Source organism: Bubalus kerabau, chromosome 5, assembly GCF_029407905.1.
Source record: "Bubalus kerabau isolate K-KA32 ecotype Philippines breed swamp buffalo chromosome 5, PCC_UOA_SB_1v2, whole genome shotgun sequence".
Taxonomy (NCBI): domain Eukaryota; kingdom Metazoa; phylum Chordata; class Mammalia; order Artiodactyla; family Bovidae; genus Bubalus; species Bubalus kerabau.
Window position 1 is genome coordinate 125412600 of NC_073628.1, and position 22395 is coordinate 125434994.

The 22395-nt window shown below is 38.8% G+C and overlaps 1 protein-coding gene and 1 non-coding gene across 5 annotated transcripts in view; one reads left to right on the plus strand and one right to left on the minus strand.

The window, feature by feature from the left end:
* Window positions 1–22395, minus strand: part of RPS6KC1 (ribosomal protein S6 kinase C1) — a 226095-nt gene that overhangs the window by 48094 nt on the left and 155606 nt on the right. For all 4 annotated transcript variants that reach the window (XM_055582993.1, XM_055582991.1, XM_055582990.1 and 1 more), the window contains one exon: window positions 92–139. In XM_055582993.1, coding sequence (XP_055438968.1) covers window positions 92–139 — 48 coding nt within the window. The remainder of the gene's footprint in view (window positions 1–91; window positions 140–22395) is intronic.
* On the plus strand, window positions 16056–16128 carry TRNAG-CCC (transfer RNA glycine (anticodon CCC)). The gene has a single exon. It is a non-coding gene; the product is annotated as a tRNA-Gly (tRNA).

Here is a 22395-nt window from a genome sequence, read left to right on the forward strand (position 1 = left end):
AAAACATTCAAACACCCAGAAAAAAATACTTTCTTTCAGAAGCATAATTTGAAAATACATTTCTAAACTCATTAAACAGAAAAATTCTTACTTTTAAAATAAATGTCTCTTCTGTCCTTGTGTCCATTACAAGTAAAACCTACAAAAAAAGACATGAGTAATAAATTATTTACAATATAATGAAATACGAACTCATAACTTTTTGAAACCATACTAAAGGTTTGGGGGGAAAGTGCTGAAACTGCCTCAGCCAAAACCGTTAATTTCTGAATAGGCTTTTTTTAAGTCACCAAATCACACAGTGAAAACTCTTATCCAAAGGGTATTTCCTTTCTAAAAATGCCATATTTTAGAAACTCTATCATGTTTTCCTAGATTTATTTTAAAATATAATTCTTAAAAGGAAAAATTATTTTAGAAAAAGAACTTTTCCTTATGAAACATTAAGTGGCTAAGTAAAAAATGAATAAATAAATAACTGTTTTGCAGAAATTGAAGTCTCAATTTTCTTCCCAAAACCTCACACGTAGCCACTTGCTACAATGTGATCTCAATAACTCAGGCTCCAACCCAAGGCACCCTCTGGTGCTACTTCTCCATCCTGGACTCATCCTTAAATCCTCTTTTCCCATCAGCAAATCCTGCCAGCTCTATCTTCAAACTGGATCCAGAATCTGAACTCACCTCACCCCTTCCACAGGTATTACCCTGAATGAAACAAAGATTTACCTGGATTATAACAATGGCCTCCCAACAGATTTCTCTGCTTCCATCTTTGCTGCCTTATGCTCTATTCTCAAAATAGTAAGCAGGTTTTCTTTTTAAAACATTATCTTATATCATGTCACTTTTCTTATTCAGAGAAAAAGCATACATCCAAAAAATGACTTCAAGACCCCTCATAATTTCACACATCACCCCCTCAAACCACCTACTCCCCCTACCCATCTTGAGGAAAAGAGTGAACAGAGATAGGGAATTATCCTCCCATATTTACATTTATAGTTTATAAATATATTTGATATTTACATATTTTATATCATGTTGATCTTATCATTTTGGAGACATTACAGCAGAGGTTGGCAAACTATTCCTGGAGAGATACAGACAGTAAGTATCTTAGGCTTTGCACCCCGTGTCGTCTCTGGTGTAGTGACTGAACCCCACTGCTGTGGCACAAAAGCAGCTGAGCCTGAAATGGGCCGTGGCGGGAGAACTGACACCCAGAAATCTGTAAGCACTGTATACACGGCCTTCTTTCCTGCCCTCTTCAGTGAGTTGGGAGCCAAGGGTAAAAGAAGATATCAAGCTTGGGGAAATAAAAGAATGCTGAGAACAAACAAGCGAGTTAAAATGAGGAACCTGTTTAAGACCTGATAATCTGAAGTCATAGCGACAACTTCATCTTTGACCCCTCTTCTGAGTGCTTCATCGATCCTATTCTACTCCATCTAATCTCAAACAATACTCCCACGGATACCTCCTGAACTCCTTTCCTCTTCCCAAAGCCCTCTTCTCACTAAAAACAAAACCCAGTTTCACCTCTTAACAGTATCAAATAATATTATCACCCATGAAACTCCCTAAATCAAAAAGCTCCCTAAGTCCTGTGAGTTCTCCCCTGTCCCCAACTTCATGACCAGTGACCTAGAAATCTAGTCAATTCTACCCACTAAGTATTTCTCTTTTCCACCCTCCACTCTCTTTCGCCTACCATGATTTCAGTGTTTACTATGTGCTATGCTTTAGTCACATGGAATCATTGTTAATTCTTTCAATTACCCAGTAAGATAGTTTTACCATTCCCACTCCATATGTGAAGATATTACAGCTTCATCTGTAGAAGATACAATGGTGAAGTGAAGTGAAAGTCGCTTAGTCATGTCTGACTCTTCGCGACCCCACAGACTGTCTGTAGAATTCTCTGGGCCAGAATACTGGAGTGGGTAGCCTTTCCCTTCTCCAGGGGATCTTCCCAACCCAGGGATTGAGCCCAGGTATCTCACACTGCAGGCAGATTCTTTTACCAGCTGAGCCACAAGGGAAGCCCATAATGGTAGATAATAATAGTATCTACCATTTGTGAGAATTTCAGTGAGATAATCTTTAAAAGTGCTTGGTACAGCCAGTTGTTACTATTATTGCTGTTACTATTATAGCTTCTTCTCTCTGAAATGTTCACCCAGCCCCTTATCAAACAAGCACTCATATTTCCATATTCAGCTCAAATGTCACTGATGCTTGTCTTCCTGTGTTTTCCTACTGTATACGATACCAGCCTCTTCAATATGGTTTTATTTGGTCACTTTGGTCTATATCCCAACCAGACTTCAAGCTTTTCATCAGCATGTTGTAAGCAGAAAAACAGTTGCCAATGATGCTCATACCTTAATCTCCATAACTTGTGAATATGTTATGTTATTAGCCAAAAGGACTCTGCAGATGTAATTAGGATACAGACCTTAAAACAGATTACCTTGGATTATCTCAGTGGGCTCAATCAAACCGTATGAACCCTTAGAGAACTGTCTCGGTCCAGAACTGTAATGATGCACAAAACTGATATGCCAGAGGGGAAATCAGAGGGATTCATAGCATGAGAGAGGCGCTACTGCTGGCTCCAAGACACAGAGGTCCACGTGTAAACACTGGACATACCTCCAGGAGCTCACAGTAAGCATGGGAAGGGACAGGCCGCTTTTAGGCGCAAAGACCAACCCTTGGCTGAGAGCTAGCAACCACAGTCCTACAACCCCGAAGAAAGGAATACAGCCAACAACCTGAATGAGCTTGAAAGTGGATTTTCCCCCAGTCTCCGGGAAAGAAAGCAGCCCTGCCAGCACCTTGATTTCAGCCCAATGCAACTCATGTCAGACCTCTGATCCAGAGGACTCTGACATAATAAAGCGAGTTGTTTTAAACTGTAGCGTTTGTAGTAACTTGTAATGTAGCAACAGAAAATTAATACAGGGCAGAAACTGTATTTCCTGCAACACATAACCTATCCACCTCCCAAAGTAACTGTTCACTAAACATATGTGAATGAATTTAAGCATAAAAGTTTGGAAGGTAGATAGCAATGTGGGAATGGAGTTTAGAAAATAAGTCAGGACTAGAGATGTATGTGAATAGCTAAGAATTCTCCATTAAAAACAACAGCTAAAGACAGGAGAAATTATCCTACTAGAATGCTTCAAGCAGGCACTGTGACGGGGTTTAAAGAATCAAATCACACAATTCATTCAACAATCTAATAAGGAAGGTATACTTTTTTCTTTTTTCTTTGATCACACCATGCAGCATGTGGGATCTTCGTTCCCCAACTAGGGATCAAACCCACACGCCTTGCAGTGAAGTGTGGAGTCTTAACCACTGGACTGCCAGGGAAGTCCTGAGGTAAGTATACTTTTATTAATCACTTTTATAGATGAGAAGGCCTTTCCTGGTGGCTCAGATGGTAAAGAATCCACTTGCAATGCAGGAGACCTGGGTTCAATCCCTGGGTTGGGAAGATCCCCTGGAGAAGGGAACAGCTACCCACTCCAGTATTCTGGCCTGGAGAATTCCATGGACAGAGGAGCCTGGCAGGTTAAAAGGGTCCATGGGGTCACAAAGAGTTTGACATGAATGAGCAACTCTCACTTTCATAGATGAGAAAACAAACATAAAATTGTTAATGTGCTCAAGATCACAAAAACAATTAGAGGAAAACAATAGAATACGAAAGACTAGAGATCTCTTCAAGAAAATTAGAGATATCAAGGAAACATTTCATGCAAAGATGGACACAGTAAAGGACAGAAATGGTATGGACCTAACAGAAGCAGAAGATATTAAGAGGTGGCAAGAATACACAGAAGAAGTGTACAAAAAAGATCTTCATGACCCAGATAATCACAATGGTGTGATCACTCACGTACAGCATCTTGGAATGCAAAGTTAAGTGGGCCTTAGGAAGCATCACTACGAACAAAGCTAGTGGAGGTGATGGAATTCCAGTTGAGCTATTTCAAATCCTAAAAGATTATGCTGTGAAAGGGCTGCACTCAATATGCCAGCAAATTTGGAAAACTCAGCACAGGACTGGAAAAGGTAAGTTTTCATTCCAATCCCAAAGAAAGGCAATGCCAAAGAATGCTCAAACTACCACACAATTGCACTCATCCCACACACTAGCAAAGTCATGCTTAAAATTCTTCATGCCAGGCTTCAACAGTACGTGAACTATGAACTTCCAGATGTTCAAGCTGGTTTTAGAAAAGGCAGAGGAACCAGAGATCAAACTGCCAACATCCGTTGGATTATCGAAAAAGCAAGAGAGTTCCAGAAAAACATCTATTTCTGCTTTATTGACTATGCCAAAGCCTTTGACTATGTGGATCACCACAAACTGTGGAAAATTCTTCAAGAGATGTGAATACCAGACCACCTGAACTACCTCCTGAGAAATCTGTATGCAGGTCAGGAAGCAATAGTTAGAACTAGACATGGAACAATAGACTGGTTCCAAATCGGGAAAGGAGTCCGTCAAGGCTGTGTATTGTCACCCTGCTTATTTAACTTATATGCAGAGTACATCATGAGAAATTCTGGACTGGATGAAGCACAAGCTGGAATCAAGATTGCCGGGAGAAATATCAATAACCTCGGGTACACAGATGATACCACCCTTATGGCAGAAAGCGAAAAAGAACTAAAGAGCCTCTTGATGAAAAGGAAAGGGGAGAGTGAAAAGTTGCTTGAAGCTCAACATTCAGAAAACTAAGATCATGGCATCTGGTCCCATCACTTGATGGCAAATAGATGGGAAAACAGTGGAAACAGTGAGAGACTTTATTTTTTTGGGCTCCAAAATCACTGCAGATGGTGATTGCAGCCATGAAATTAAAAGACACTTACTCCTTGGAAGGAAAGCTATGACCAACCTAGACAGCACATTAAAAAGCAGAGACATTGCTTTGCCAACAAAGGTCCATCTAGTCAAGTTTTTCCAGTAGTCATGTATGGATGTGAGAGTTGGACTATAAAGAAAGCTGAGCACTGAAGAATTGATTCTTTTGAACTGTGGTGTTGGAAAAGACTCTTGAGAGTACCCTGGATTGCAAGGAGATCTAACCAGTCCATCATAAAGGAAATCAGTCCTGAATATTCACTGGAAGGACTGATGCTGAAGCTGAAATTCCAATACTTGGGCCACCTGATGCGAAGAACTGACTCATTGGAAAAGACCCTGATGCTGGGAAAGATTGAAGGCGGGAGGAGAAGGGGACGACAGAGGATGAGATGGTTGGCTGGCATCACCAACTCAATGGACATGAGTTTGAGTAAACTCCGGGAGTTGGTGATGGACAGGGAGGCCTGGCGTGCTGCAGTCCATGGGATCACAAAGAGTTGGGCACAACTGAGCGACTGAACTGAACTTAACTGAACTGAGAGGTGAAATTTAAACCCTACCAATCTGGCTCCAGGGTTCTTCCTCTTTAACTGCTAAACTATACTGTTTATGTCTGTATATACATAGCTAGAATACTGAGGGTATAAGACAATAACCACCATAGTACCATAAGAAATGTACCCCCAAAATGCAGAAAATACAGTAGTTCAGACATCAGGAAAAGAGACTGCTTAAAATGAGAGTAATCACCTACCTGTGCCTAACAAAGAAATCATGAAGAAAAAGGACTTAGAAAGGACTACAGCCTAAGGTAGTTAGGAAGTCACTGATAACTTTCAATACTGCACAATGCAGTGACCTGGGGACAGAAGCAAACTGCTCTGAGTTAGTAATGGGGGGTAAGAAAATGGAGGAAACATATACATATCCTTCCATAGAGAAGTATATCAGAAGAAGGAAAAACACTAAAATGAAACAGTTAGTAGGATTATCAGGTTTGAACCTTTTTCAGATAGGGTAAAACTGCTCTCCCTTGGAACTTGTATTCACCACCAATCTTGAACCTCCAAGTCAAGGAAATATATTCAAAGAACCTGAACCTTGACAATCAAATTAATATCGTGAATGCAAAAGGAGGCACATCTCTGTAAAGGAGAGCTCAATAAACATCTACTGAGCCTGTAAAGACATTCAGTGTCCCTTAAATCTCATTTGTTTTCATATCTGTTTGTGATTCTTTTAAGTCACTCACCAGATTCCAGTCCAAAACATTTCACCAGGTAAAAGGTATGGAAGCTGTACAAAGGAAAGAACTTTTTTCTACCAGAAGCTTCTTAATCGACTGGACAATATGTACCTGTGTAAATCAGCAGTGATATCTCTTTGCTGGTCTCACTTAGCCATGAAGCATGAAGTCGATAGATAAAAAGGCCAAATTAAGATCGATAAACATGGCTGAGAAGGGCTTCTTTGTTTACATTTACTTTCTTCTCCTACCAAGTTTGTTTGTGACCAGACAATGTTCACATTGAGGCAATAAACACAAGAACATATGTGATTTTTTTAAAATGTGCCCTTTGACTGTCAATTTCTCCCAAACAGGTGTTGGCTAAATGATTATAAATTGGCCTCTGGATACACCTCTTCAACTGAGCCGTACAGGGCTGGTGATAATATAATTAGACCTAAAAACATCAGGCTGGTGAATGCTTTCCATCTGTTTGGCAATAATGTTTAGTTAACAATAGTCTTTAAAAGAAGCACCTTCAACTTCAGTTCTTAAAGTTATTTATAGAGCCATTCTTAACACACCAGCACTCCTGCTAACAAGAGCTTTAGCCACTTGGAAATTATTAGCCATACGGCTGTATACAAAGAGAAACGACTGCATTTAACATCTGTATCTTTCCAAATTTACACGCCTCAACCTCATTTAGAGTCATTTCTTAATGAACAGTGCTATGGCACTGCATTAATATTATAGCTGCATGCACAAAGATCATAAGGAGCCAAACATTTTTTTAATGCCAACAGTAGGCCAATCTGTAATGAAGCTGTCAGCATAAAGGACAAAATAATAGCTTCTTTAACCCTCAAACAGAATTTGTTCATTTGTGGACTAGAACACATCAATTTAAAAACTGCTCATGGGTTTGCTCACCTTTATAAAGACAAAAATCTAATCTAGTACTAATTTGATACAATTGTCTTTCCAATAAAAGGCTCCTAAAACCAGCTTTTATTTCATGATAAAACAAGTTCTATAACTCAAACTGTCATGAAATAATTATCTTGGATGGCATACCTTATTGAGAGAATACAATTAATGTATTTTTCCCTTTCATTTTTCACACTTACTTATCAGCACTATATTAGCATATGGTCTAACAGGAGAGATTACTCCATCTTTGCCCATGGTAATATATAGAATCACTGCTCCTAACTGGAAAAAAAAAAAAGCAAACAACTTATCCCTCTAGGATTAGCCTCATCTGTTCTTCAATTCCACCAGCACAATGAGACTTGCCTACTTTCCTTTCACAACAGTAGCAAGAAAAGCTCCAGTTGATTATCAGTAAATTTTGTTAACTAGAATGGGGAAGACTTGACATTTAACTAGGTTTAACTAGGTACTACCTCTGGAAAGAGGGGAGGTGGGAGAGCATATCACAAGTATCAAATGACAATTAATTTTTAGGCACATGAAAAATAAATTTGGAGAAAAGAAAAGTGACAAACAGCAATAAAGATATGATGAATGTGGTGAGGAAGTGCAGAAAGTTCCCTTCGGTGAAAATTATATGTCATCTATTTTTGAATTTTTTTAGATACTTAATTTAAATGCTGACATTCAAAGTCTGTAAGCCTCTAGAGGTAACTCCAGCTCCAATTCCTTTAAGAAGAAAGATTACCTGGGTAATCCAAGGGAACATCTCTCACTACTTTGGTGTCACTTATTTCACAGAACTCCAAAATAATTAATAAAAAAATTTTTTTTTCTTTTTTTAATGTTTAAGAAAGGCCTACAGAGATAGCCATACTGGGACAAACAGCCTTTCCTCTAACGGTTGTCACGGTATTATTCGTGTTGTCTGGATGTCATCTACATGGACTTCAGTTGTGCAAGTGATACCACTTAGAATTCACACATAAATATACCAGAGAACAAGGGGATCAACATAAGAAAGAAGCCAGAGAAAATAGAGAAGCCCAATCACACAAGTTAGCTAGTTTTTCTCAACATAGTTCTCAACACTTGACCATTAGTAGATTCATTAAATTCACCTTGGCAGCGTTATAGGTACTGGTGATGTTATTCTTCTGTAGAAATAGTCACAAACCGAAAGTGCTAAACCCTTGCTTTCCCTGTCAATACTACATGATGATAATAAAATGTTACTTACACTTATTGCTAAAACGCATCTCATTTCATAGGCTGAGAATATTCAAAATGTATTTTGACTGTTAACTGTTAATTCCTTACCTTATTCTTAAGAGAGATATCTTACAAAAATTCAACAACCAGAAAACAAGGAGTACTTGGTGAACTTTAATACCAACAACTCTTCCAATTCTTCCCACCGGGGTCTAACTTTCTCTTTCTTGGACATCAGAAACTAGCAGTGTTCCCTGTACCACCGCCCAGCAACTAAAAAGCAAAGGATACTCAGCCTACCACTTCTGTCCATGAGAAACTGCAGCACCAGGAGTGTCAGCATGGACAGACAGTGCAGAGGCACTTCTTGCCCTTATGCCATGAAACCAGTCTGTTCTGGATGGTCCTGTGCTCACAAAAGTTGTTTCCCTGATAAGAACTGAAGTGTGAAGAGCAACATTTGACATGGATACTTACAACTCTATCCTAAAAGATGGAGAGTTCAAGGATCTGTTTTCAGTAGAGCATAAAAATTACCCTTGTGACTGAAGGGAAACAGAAAAAAAATTCTTTGGCATCTTATCAGTGTTTTATTGGTGCTAGAATTTCCAAAATAACACAACATCGTGAAGTAAGTGAACGAACAATCCAAAAGGATATTGCTCTGTGGATTGATGGCAAAGCCAAAAACATCACCACGCAACTTACAGCAAGGTGAAATATCATTTTGAAGTGGGCTGAGTTCTCTAGGCATCTGTATAGCCTAGAAATATCTTCAAATGCAGGAAACAACAGAACTGATCTACTAGGATTATATGCAAGTAGCATGCAAGATCCACATTGTTTTCTAGTTATTAAATTCTAAATTATCATAAATAAAAATATAGTTTAAATGTTTATCCAAACACATTTAATTCCCCAAAACATCCCATTTCAGTTTACCTAATTTTCTTATCTGCCTTAACTATAAACAAATTGGGGCAGAACAAGGGGGAAAGAATGACATTAGGACAAGCAAGCAACACAAAACTAAGCTGGTAAATAACTAATTTCTCTAGGAGAAAACAACTGATCTTAGACTTCTTTAAATGCCCACACATTTGCAAAGGTTTGAGTATGCTAATTTTTTAATTAAAAGATATTTCAGCAGTGAAAGCTCTTTCATATGCACTACTGATTCTTCATCAAACGTTAACTTTCCAACTTACCACCAGTATAGCCGGTGGCAGCCTGAAGGTTCACCATCTGCTGCTACCCAAAGTCACTGTGGCCACCTTCAGAACATATGCATCAAAGCCTGGAGATAAGAGACTGAAGGAATACTGCCTAAGTCAGCATAAGGGCGATGACAAACCCAGAGGCAGGCAACAGGCAAGCTACCAGAAAATTCAGAACATCGCGAACCATCAGTCACCTCTTCGAATACATACCAAGGTCACAAGGGATTCTAGTGGCTGAACAAACAGCCAAGAGAAATACTACCACTAATGGAATTTACTTAAGTAAATAAGTGTGATGATTTTTTCCTTAAAAGAGAGGGGATAGTTATTTTTTAAATCTCCTATAATTTTATTCAAAGCAAGTTTATGGTAAATGAAATATAAAATTGAAGTTCTATTAATCTATGAATAATAACAAACGTATAAGTATATATTTCAGGCAGTCATAAAATAAGGTACTTTGCTTTGAAAGATTTATTTTCTGTGTACCATCATACCCACAATTCAAATATTATCAAAGTACTTTGAGATAAGATTTTATAAAATTCACAAAACAGCAATTAAAAACCCTGATTTCTGGCTACTGAAAAATGTCACTTATTTAAGGTAATGATCATATTCACCACAATACTGCATATAGAAACATAATATTGTGGTGTCTTTTAAAATATTAAAAAGAGAGAAACTCAAAAACCTGGCTATATTCAATTATAATACTGAATAATTGACATATTCATCTTAAAAGAAATTAACTAATATGAAATTTTCTTATACACCATCTTTGATTTCTAGGTTGGTTATTTTGGTTTCTTAAATGTAGTTAGAAAAAAGCAATATAGAAAATATGTTTTAGAGTATATAAAGCATCTTTCAAGTCTTAATTTTAAAATGGCAACAGATATATTTAGTTAGAATTCATTCTAATCTTAATCCAGGTATTTAAAAATTATTCCAAACTTCCACAGCAAATTAGTTATAAATTAATTTAAATCTAGGGCATTATTAAGCATTCATATACCATAAGAACTGTCATAATGAAGCCCATTTGTCCTGCCCTCTATTTAAATTGAACACAACCTGTTGAGCACAATTATCTACAGTTTCTACAACCGAATACAATAGTGTAGTGTGTGTGTGCATGTCCCAGGTGAACACAATTCATACCTCTGTACACTTATAATTTCAATAATAATCATGATTTCTTAAAGGGTCATAGTTTGTCATTGTGAGAGCTAAAAATAGAGTTCACTTCACTTCACTTCACTTCAGTCGCTCAGTCGTGTCCGACTATTTGCGACCCCATGAACCGCAGCACGCCAGGCCTCCCTGTCCATCAACAACTCCCGGAATTCACTCAGACTCACATCCATCGAGTCAGTGATGCCATCCAGCCATCTCATCCTCTGTTGTCCCCTTCTCCTCCTGCCCCCAATCCCTCCCAGCATCAGAGTCTTTTCCAATGACTCAGCTCTTCGCATCAGGTGGCCAAAGTATTGGAGTTTCAGCTTCAACATCAGTTCTTCCAATGAACGCCCAGGACTGATCTCCTTTAGGATGGACTGGTTGGATCTCCTCGCAGTCCAAGGGACTCTCAAGAGTCTTCTCCAACACCACAGTTCAAAAGCATCAATTCTTTGGCACTCAGCTTTTTTACAGTCCAACTCTCACATCCATACATGACCACGGGAAAAAAACCATAGCCTTGACTAGATGGACCTTTGTTGACAAAGTAATGTCTCTGCTTTTCAATATGCTGTCTAGGTTGGTCATAACTTTCCTCCCAAGGAGTAAGTGTCTTTTAATTTCATGGCTGCAATCACCATCTGCAGTGATTTTGGAGCCCAAAAAAATAAAGTCAGCCACTATTTCCCCATCTATTTGCCATGAAGCGAAGGGACCGGATGCCATGATCTTAGTTTTCTGAATGTTGAGCTTTAAGCCAACTTTTTCACTCTCTTCTTTCACTTTCATGAAGAGGCTCTTTAGTTCTTCTTCACTTTTGCCATAAGGGTGGTGTCATCTGCATATCTGAGGTTATTGATATTTCCCCGGCAATCTTGATTTCAGCTTGTGCTTCCTCCAGCCCAGCGTTTCTCATGATGTACTCTGCATGTAAGTTAAATAAGTAGGGAGACAATATACCACCTTGACGTACTCCTTTTCCTATTTGGAACCAGTCTGTTGTTCCCTGTCCAGTTCTAACTGTTGCTTCCTGACCTGCACACAGATTTCTCAAGAGGCAGGACAGGTAAACATTATCAAAATAACTTTATCTTCCAAGAAATGTTATGAATATATTATGAATCATAACATTAAAAAAAGAAAGTAAGCATATTTTGGTGGTGCTAAAAGAATTTGCAAATACAAGTAATGTACTCAAAATTCAAAAACCAGTCATTCTCATACTATTTCATTCCTCCAAAGGGCACTGAAATATGGCTGGCAAAGTTTGTTTTCTTTGACAGACTAATATCAGGATCAGAAAAGATAAAAAGGATTTTAAGGATGTTTCTCTACTTCCCATCTAAAAGTCATTTGGCCAACACCTGGATTATTCATCCTTAGGCAAATAGCTAAATCTAGTCCTGCCCTACAGCAATACAAAACACATGTGATTCTCTGGAAAATAACCCAGGGAGTAATTATTTCAACCACAAATATGAATTTTAAATCTCTTATATTCCTATTAGCCGAATGTCAATGAATGTGAGCCATTCCTCAGTAATATCTCATATTAGGATGTTAAGTGAATGATTTAGTGAACAGTAACCTAGACAGAAATGTCTTATATATATATACACACACACACAAACATAAATACATGAAAAAACTTTTACTTTGTATAATTTTTAAAATCCTAGGCCTATACATCTATTACTTCATAAAACATGCTTCTAAAGGGCATGGTGTGTCTTTGTAAGAAAACAGGATATAAATACAGCAGAAGGCAGAATATAAAAGACAGAGAAATCAGGTTTAAAACAGAAAGGCTGAAGAGCTAGGAAAAACACCCACTTAGGAGGCTCTTCTCAGATCCAAATGCTTTAAAAGCTAGATCTCTACACCTTTGTCATTCTCATTTTGATTGTCTGTTTTCTGTTTTTGTGAAGCAACTTGCCCAAGGCCACAAAGAGATTACGCTAAAGAGAGGTTAAAACTCTGAAGTTCTGGGTTTATAGGCCCAAGTTCAGCTTATGTCATTCAATCCATAATGAAACCATTTATTTTATTTTTTTGGTTTGAATTCTGAAGTTCACTTGGGATAATGATTTGACACTGTAAACTTTAGATGAAAATTAACTCAAAAGTATGATCTGTTATACTTAGCTTTAGATACATTTTTTTTTTTGCATTTGCCAGAAACACCTGATACTCTAGAGCTGATAAAAAATATCCATGAAATTAAAAGACACTTACTCCTTGGAAGAAAAGTTATGACCAACCTAGACAGCATATTAAAAAGCAGAGACATTACTTTGCCAACAAAGGTCCATCTAGTCAAGGCTATAGTTTTTCCAGTGGTCATGTATGGATGTGAGAGTTGGACTACAAAGAAAGCTTAGCACTGAAGAATTGATGCTTTTGAACTGTGGTGTTGGAGAAGACTCGAGAGAGTCCCCTGGACTACAAGGAGATCCAACTAGTCCATCCTAAAGAAAATCAATCCTGAATATTCATTGGAAGGACTGATGTTGAAGCTGAAACTCCATTACTTTGGCCACCTGACGCGAAGAACTGACTCACTGGAAAAGACCCTGATGCTGGGAAAGATTGAAGGTGGGAGGAGAAGGGGACAACAGAGGATGAGATGGTTGGATGGCATCATGACTCAATGGACATGAGCTTGAGTAAACTCTGGGAGTTGGTGATGGACAGGGAAGCCTGGCGTGCTGCAGTCCATGGGGTCTCAAAGAGTCACATACAACTGAGTGAACTCAACTGAACTCTGTCTTCATCTGTCTGATTTTTAAAAACAAATGGATTTCACATATTGTTCAGTAGCTTGCTTCCCACCCCCCGTCCTAATAGTGTACTTTGATCATGTTTCCTTATCAGTGCCTCATATAGGTGTCTATATTCAGAGAGACAGTATAGTATAGTGATGAAAACAAGGAGCAAAGAGTCGGACACGACTGAGCGACTGAACTGAGACTGAGACTGATTCATACTCCGCCTTAATATTTTCATTCGGCTGCTAAATGTGCTGTCAATACACTCAAATAAATTTATAGGTTCTGGAAACTGAAATAAGTTCCTAAAAAATAGCAAATATATGCACATAGTTTGTATATCGTGTTCAAAATTGGAGTAGCGTGCACTCAGCAAATGCTACCATTCAAAGGTAAGAGGCTGACACAGAGCCTACATCTTCAAGTCAATCATGTGTATCCAACTAAGTTGCTAATGTCAGAGACAGCCTGATTCCAATGCAGAAGAAAATGCTTCAAGGGCAAAAAAGCTTTAGATGCTATTATTTTTAAGTGTTTTAAATGAGTTTTGCACTTTTGTAGCAGATGGAGTTGAAATTTTGGTACTGATTAAAATTTAAGTGTTTTAAATATGACCTAGAACATTTATTTAGTTTAAAAATCCAAGTGCTGATGTTCTTTAAAACATTCCAAAATATTTCAAAGCACATATGAAACACAAAGACACAACACTCATTCTCAAACCGACAATTTCATTGACTGCAACTATTTCCCTGCCAACAATCTTCACGTGTATTCCGTGAGATGGTGAAAAAGGGAGGGGGATGAATGCTTGAACAGTTTTCAAAACCCCTCTCTTGCTCTGATCCTGAACATGTGGTATAGTTTGAGGTGCAGCCTCACAGAGTATGTGAAACCTTAAAATACATGTATTATTTCTTTTTGTCCCCTTTATAATTATTCAGCAAGCATTTATTAAATCCTTACTGGATACACAGCAATATGTTTAATTAGGAATTATCAAAGAAAGAAAGAGAGGTAAATAAGGTATACTTTCTGCCCTCTAGGACAGGTTAACAATATATTTAAGGCAACTAAAATGAAAATAAGACACAAACGAATGCTAAGTTTAATTCAAAGAAAGGAAAGATGAACATTACAGTTGAGGAGGTAAGCTTTCAACTATGTCGTGAAGACTGGACTGTATATAGGTAGGCAGGAAGGAAAAAAGAAAAAAAAATTCACAGTTGAAGAAGCTAGAAAGAAAGCATGCTCTGAGTCTTGCATACCTCTGAATACAGCATTCCTTTAGCCTTCGATGAGTAACCCTACTCATTTCTCATGTCTTTATTTTACTTTCTTTAACCTCTGGAGAGCCCCAAGTTAGGTACCCCTCTTACATGTTCTCATAATTCTCTAGTGTACTTCCCTCACTGAAAACAGTTTAACATTGTACTGTAACTGTTATTTCCCACTAAATTATAAACTCTGAGAGGGTAGAGATCAGGTGTTTTATTCACCATTATATCTCCAGTGACTATTATCACATTTGACATATAGCAGGAGCTCAACAAAATCACTGCAGATAGTGACTGCAGCCATGAAATTAAAAGATGCTTACTCCTTGGAAGGAGGCATATGAAAAAGCAGAGACATTACTTTGCCCACAAAGGTCTGTCTAGTCAAGGCTATGGTTTTTCCAGTGGTCATGTATGGATGTGAGAGTTGGACTATAAAGAAAGCTGAGTGCTGAAGAATTGACGCTTTTGAACTGTGGTGTTGGAAAAGACTCTTGAGAGTCCCTTGGACTGCAAGGAGATCCAACCAGTCCATCCTAAAGGAGATCAGTCCTGGGTGTTCACTGGAAGGACTGATGTTGAAGCTGAAACTCCAATACTTTGGCCTCCTGAAGCAAAGAGCTGAGTCACTGGAAAAGACCCTGAGGCTGGGAAAGATTGAAGGCAGGAGGAGAAGGGGACGAGAGGATGAGATGGCTGGATGGCATCACTGACTCAATGGACATGAGTTTGGGTAAATTTCGGGAGTTGGTGATGCACATGGAGGCCCAGCAGGCTGTGGTCCATGGAGTCACAAAGAGTTGGATACGACTGAGCGACTGAACTGAACTGAACTGAGGAGCTCAACAAATATTTTCTGAATTAATGAATGAATGAGAAAATAGAAATAGAAAAGGCCTGGAGAGAAATGGTGAGGAGGTAGGTCAATTAAAATAAATGGTCCCTACCTGTTTTTAAGATAATGTGAGTAGAGAGGTATCATTCATTCATTTATTCATTTTTTTTCAACACATATTTATTGAGTAGCTGCTGTTTCTAAGTCACTAAGCTAAATGTCAACTATGCTAACTGTCAAAAACACAAAATTAAGTAAGATATAGTCACCAAGCTGGTATTTGACATCTTATAGAGGCTTCCTCTTCAAAGACACATTATCTTCTGCCCAAGATTTAGACTATCTTTCCTGTCTAAAATTAATAGATGTCTATGATACTGTATCAAAATACACAAAAATGTTAATTTTTAGGAAAAAAGAAGAAAAATACTTGGTATTTGAGGCATGTGAAGGCTTGTTGAAGGAGGCATAGAAACAGTATCAAAAACTACCATACAGGGATTTCTCTGGTGGTCCAGTGGCTAAGACTCTGCACACCCAATGCAGAGGGCCTAGGTTCAATCCCTGGTCAGGGAACTGGATCCCACATGCCACCAGTAAGAGCTCGCATGCCACAGCTAAAGAACCCACACACCACAACAAGGATCAAGGATCCTGCATGCTGCAGTTAAGACCCGGAGCAGCCACATAAACAAATATTTAAAAGATAAACCTACCGTATAATATGGATGAACGCTATGGCAGAAAGGTTCAAGGCATTAAAAAGACACAGCAAAAGATATTTAAAAACATAATAATTCAGAATGAGACAAAATTAAGTGAGGAAGGGAAAAAAAAAGTCACTCCAGGTAGAGGGGTACATCCTGTGTAAAACATGATACCCTGTGTACCTTACAAGTTGCACAGGGCTGTACCCAAGGAAGCATGCTGAGGCGGTCTGGGAACAGTCTTTGCAGGCTTAGATAAGAAGTGCAAACATTACACTAAAAATCTACGTGATGGTATTAAAGGCTTATAAGCAAGAGAGTTACTAGCTTTGGAAAAATCACTTTTCTAAAGAATCCATTTTATGAATTATTCTGACAGCAGTGTCAACAATGGACTGGAGGAAAATCAGATTAGAGGCAAGAATAGTATATATTAAAAGGGGGATAAAGGGAATAGTGTATGTCTTTAAACTTACAAGTAACTTAGGATGCCCAAGTTTTCATTTGAAACAATTGAAGGTTAGTTGTAACTAGCAGTGCTCAGAAGATACTGGGTCAACTTGAAATAATTATTCTAGCTATACGTCATCTACAGGATTCTTTGTCCTATTTTGGTGAAAAAAAAATTGTTAACTTGAAAAAGGTCAACAAAGACATGTTGATCAAAATCATGGACACCACAAAGCTGCGAGGTCCATACAAAGTGTTAAATTTAACATTCTCTGAAACATAGATCACTATCCCCTGTAGAAACTGGTGATGGACATGGAAGCCTGGCGTGCTGCAGTCCATGGGGTCGCAGAGTCAGACATGACTGAGCGGCTGAACTGAACTGAAAGAAATTTTTAAAGCTATATAATAATGACTACAAAGAAAACAAGAGAGGAGATGAGAAAAGATGGAAGACAGAAAAGACGGAAGACAGACAACAGAATGAATCGGATACTACAGACAGCTAAAGCAGGGATTGAAGAGTGGCAGTGAAAGCAGGGCTTATATGAAGACCTACACACCAAATGGATGAGGACAGTGGTCCTCCTTCAACCACTGGGCTCCCAGAATCCTGGCTGGTCTAATACTACATCCCTCCGTAAGAGACTGAAAAGTTCTTTTCTAAGAAAACCAAGTAGCCTAAAAGATAAGGCATATAGATACTGAAACTATTAGGTCTCCTAATAAAACATCTGTATCATTACCCAAATTGAAGGTCACCAAATGCCCAACTCAACAAATGAAAATAAAATAAAATAAAATCCCACCAAAACAAATCACTGTGAAATTCTGAAAGAGTAGGGTCAGAAAGAAGAGCCTATAGGCCTCTAGCAAGCAGAAAGAAGGTGGGGGTGGGGGGAAGGTCAGGAACTGGAATTCAATATAGAAGACTGATGAAAGGAATTCCCAGGAAAACAAGTGAAAGTGTGATGAGGGTATCTATGCAGAAGACCAAGAGAACAAACCAACCCAGACTTGAGAAGAGCAAAGAAGGAATCCGAGAGAGAAAACTGCGAGAAAACTACTGATCCAAAGTACTGTCTGAGGCACCTGATGTTACTGAGACATTTTAAAGTTTTATTAAATGGTTTAGTAATAAATGTAAAAAATAAGAAGGACAGGAACATAGGAAAAAATAAGAGGAGCGCGATGGGGAGAGAAGGAAGCAATATATTAACCCTAAGGAAAAAACAAAAAGTGTGTACAAGGAAAGTCTGAAGATATTTCAACAGATTGAAATTTTGGTCAAATTTAAGCAAAATAAAACTAGAAGAAACAAACAGAAAACCAATACCAACTGGAAAGACAACACACTGTCTTGAAATAACTAAAAAAAATGGTTACTGGAGAAGGGCAGTACTAAGGACTAAAGCAGCAGTACTTGGCTCAAGAGGAAAAAAAAAAAAAAAAGACTTTTTAAGAGTTTCAATTGTGTAAAATGGAATGACTGACTGAGACATTAAGAAGCTCAGTCTTTACTCACACTTCTTTATACTCCCTTCCATGCTGTTTTAGAATTTACATCAGACCAGATCAGATCAGATCAGTCGCTCACTCGTGTCCGACTCTTTGCGACCCCATGAATCGCAGCATGCCAGACCTCCCTGTCCATCACCAACTCCCGGAGTTCACTCAGACTCACGCCCATTAAGTCGGTGATGCCATCCAGCCATCTCATCCTCTGTCCTCATCCCCTTCTCCTCCTGCCCCCAATCCCTCCCAGCATCAGAGTCTTTTCCAATGAGTCAGCTCTTCACATGAGGTGGCCAAAGTATTGGAGTTTCAGCTTTAGCATCATTCCTTCCAAAGAAATCCCAGGGCTGATCTCCTTCAGAATGGACTGGTTGGATCTCCTTGCAGTCCAAAGGACTCTCAAGAGTCTTCTCCAACACCACAGTTCAAAAGCATCAATTCTTCGGCGCTCAGCCTTCTTCACAGTCCAACTCTCACATCCATACATGACCACAGGAAAAACCATAGCCTTGACTAGACAGACCTTTGTTGGCAAAGTAATGTCTCTGCTTTTCAATATGCTATCTAGGTTAGTCATAACTTTCCTTCCAAGGAGTAAACGTCTTTTAATTTCATGGCTGCAGTCACCATCTACAGTGATTTTGGAGCCCAGAAAAATAAAGTCTGACACTGTTTCCACTCTTTCCCCATCTATTTCCCATGAAGTGATGGGACCAGATGCCATGATCTTCGTTTTCTGAATGTTGAGCTTTAAGCCAACTTTTGCACTCTCCACTTTCACTTTCATCAAGAGGCTTTTTAGGTCCTCTTCAATTTCTGCCATAAGGGTGGTGTCATCTGCATATCTGAGGTTATTCATATTTCTCCCGGCAATCTTGATTCCAGCTTGTGCTTCTTCCAGTCCAGCGTTTCTCATGATGTACTCTGCATAGAAGTTAAATAAGCAGGGTGACAATATACAGCCTTGACGTACTCCTTTTCCTATTTGGAATCAGTCTGTTGTTCCATGTCCAGTTCTAACTGTTGCTTCCTGACCTGCATACAAATTTCTCAAGAGGCAGATCAGGTAGTCTGGTATTCCCATCTCTTTCAGAATTTCCCACAGTTTATTGTGCTCCACACAGTGAAAGGCTTTGGCATAGTCAATAAAGCAGAAATAGATGTTTTTCTGGAACTCTTGATTTTTCCATGATCCAGCAGATGTTGGCAATTTGATCTCTGGTTCCTCTGCCTTTTCTAAAACCAGCTTGAACATCAGGAAGTTCATGGTTCACATACTGCTGAAGCCTGGCTTGGAGAATTTTGAGCATTACTTTACTAGCGTGTGAGATGAGTGCAATTGTGTGGTAGTTTGAGCATTCTTTGGCATTGCCTTTCTTTGGGATTGGAATGAAAACTGACCTTTTCCAGTCCTGTGGCCACTGCTGAGTTTTCCAAATTTGCTGGCATATTGAGTGCAGCCCTTTCACAGCATCATCTTTCAGGATTTGGAATAGCTCAACTGAAATTCTATCACCTCCACTAGCTTTGTTAGCTGTGATGCTTTCTAACGCCCACTTACATACTGACCTGTATCTCTCCACTAGACTAAAAAGAAGAAACAAGTCCTATACAGCACCAGCAGTGGCTGTCACATGGTGGCATTCAAAAGAAGCTTGTTAAATTAACAAATAAAAGAGCCTAAAGATCAGCAGCCATTCAGTGGTGCCCTACAGATGGGCCAGATGATCTGTAATTCACTGGGTCAGATGACCTTAAAGTCCTTCCTAACCCTGAGCTTGTATATGCCAAGCCATTAGGAGGTAAAAGGAAACTAACTCCTTGATTCCAAAATTACTTAGGTTATCACATTATAAAACTGCCCATACAAACCTATCCCTAAAAATATATTAGATAATCATACTTTAAATACAAAAAGAATGAGTTCTTTAGAACAAAAAAATACTCAATCTATTAACATTAATATCACAGATAAAGGGTTTTGCAAGTATAGAATCCATTTTTATATATTCAATCATAGTTAAGACGTATGTTTCCAAGAGACAGAATAAGATATTAAAGTACTGAACATAATGAAACAACCCAAATGCATGTGTGTGTGTTTATCAAACATGTACAGGTATATTAGATGCCATTCTTTAAAGACGGTATTACTAGCTATAATCAAAGTCTATTTTGATTTCATGTATAAAAACTGTGGCTAAACTACATGTCCTTCAACAATATGCATAAATAAGCTTGTGGTTATTAATGTTATCTGCACAATCCAACTCTTTTGTTAACTGTTCCTTAGCTTCTTGAAGCAGTTTTAGGTTCACAACAAAATTGAACAGAAAGTACAAAGTTTCCATACATCCCTCCTGCCCCCAAACACTCTACAAGCTCCACCACTGTGAACACCTTGCAGCAGTGGTACATTTGTTGAAACTGATGAACCTACAGTGACACATTATTATCACCCAGAGATCACAATTTAGAGTTCACTCGTGGTATTTCAGTGGTTTTTGAGAAATGTACAACATGTATCCACCATTGTATCAAGCAGAATAGTTGCACTGCCCCCCAAAATTCTCTACCTATTCATCCTTCCCTCCTCCTCCTAATCCCTTGTAATCACTGATCATTTCACTGTCTCCCTGACTTTGTGCCCTTTCCAGAATGTCATACACTTATAGTCGTACAACTCGTACTCTTTTCAGGTTTGTATCTTTTCCTTGTTTGGGATTCCCAGGTGGCACTAGTGGTAAAGAACCCACCTGCCAATGCAGGAGAAATCAGAGATGCAGGTTCAGTCCCTGGGTTAGGAAGATCCTCTGGAGGAGGAAATGGCAACCCACTCCAGTATATTTGCCTGGCATCCCATGGACAGAAGAACCTAGAGGGCTACAGTCCACGGGGTTGCAAAGAGTCTGACGCAGGCAGCACGCACATCTTTCACTGAGAGATATGCATTTAAAGTTCCTCCATGTCTTCACAGTTTGATAGCCCATTTCTTTTAAGCGCTGAGTAATTTTCCATTGTCTAGATGTACCACAGTTTATTCATCCCATGAAAGGCATCTGGTTGCTTCCAACTTTTGGCAATTATGAATAAAGCTGTTATAAACATACACATGTAGACTTTTGTGTGGATGTTAACTTTTCGGCTCATTTGAGTAAATAACTAATAAGCACAATTGCTGGATTATATAGTAAAAGTATGTTTAGTTTGGTAAGAATCTGTCAAATGTCTTCCAAAGTGGCTGCACCGTTTTGTACTCCCAGCCAGCAATGAATGAGAGTCCCTGTTGTTTCACATCGTTGCCAGCATTTGGTGTTGTCAGTGTTTCAGATTTTGGCCATTCTAATGGCTTCCCTGGTGCCTCAGCAGTAAAGAATCTGCCTGTAATCCAGGAGACTTGTAGGAGACGCGGGTTTGATCACTTCCAGACGCGGGTCAGGATGATCCCCTAGAGAAGAAAATGGCAGCCCACTCCAGTATTCTTGCCTTGGAAATCCCATGGACAGAGCGACCTGGCAGGCTACACTCCATAGGGTCACAAAGAGTCCCACATGACTGGGCAACTCAACAACAAGTATCTAGAGGTATTTCATTGCTGTTTTACATTTCCCTGATGATGTATGATGTGCACTATCTTTTCATATGCTTACTTGCCATCTGTATACTTCCTTAGGTGAGGTTCCTATTAAGGTCTTCAGCCCATTTTTAATTGGTTTGTTCATTTTCTTATTGTTAGGTTTTAAAAGTTCTTTGTATATTCTGGATAACATTCCTTATCATATATGCTTTTACAAATATTTTTTCCCAGTCTATAACTTGTCTTCATTATCTTGACAGTGTCTTTCATAGAGGAGAAGTTTTTAATTTTGATGATGTCCAGCTTATCAAATATTTCATGGATCATGTCTTTGGTGTTATATCTAAAAAGTCACTGCCATACCCAAGGTTATCTAGATTTTCTCCTATGTTGTATTCTAAGGTTTTTATACCTTTGTGTTTTTCTCTAGGTCTATGATCCACTTTGAGTTAATTTTTTTCAATGTGTCTGTGTCTAGGGCCCCTTTAAGGCCTGTGCCTCAGGCCCCTTTAAGGCCTGTGTCTAGGGCCCCTTTAAGGCCTGTGTCTTGGGCCCCTTTAAGGCCTGTGTCTCGGGCCCCTTTAAGGCCTGTGT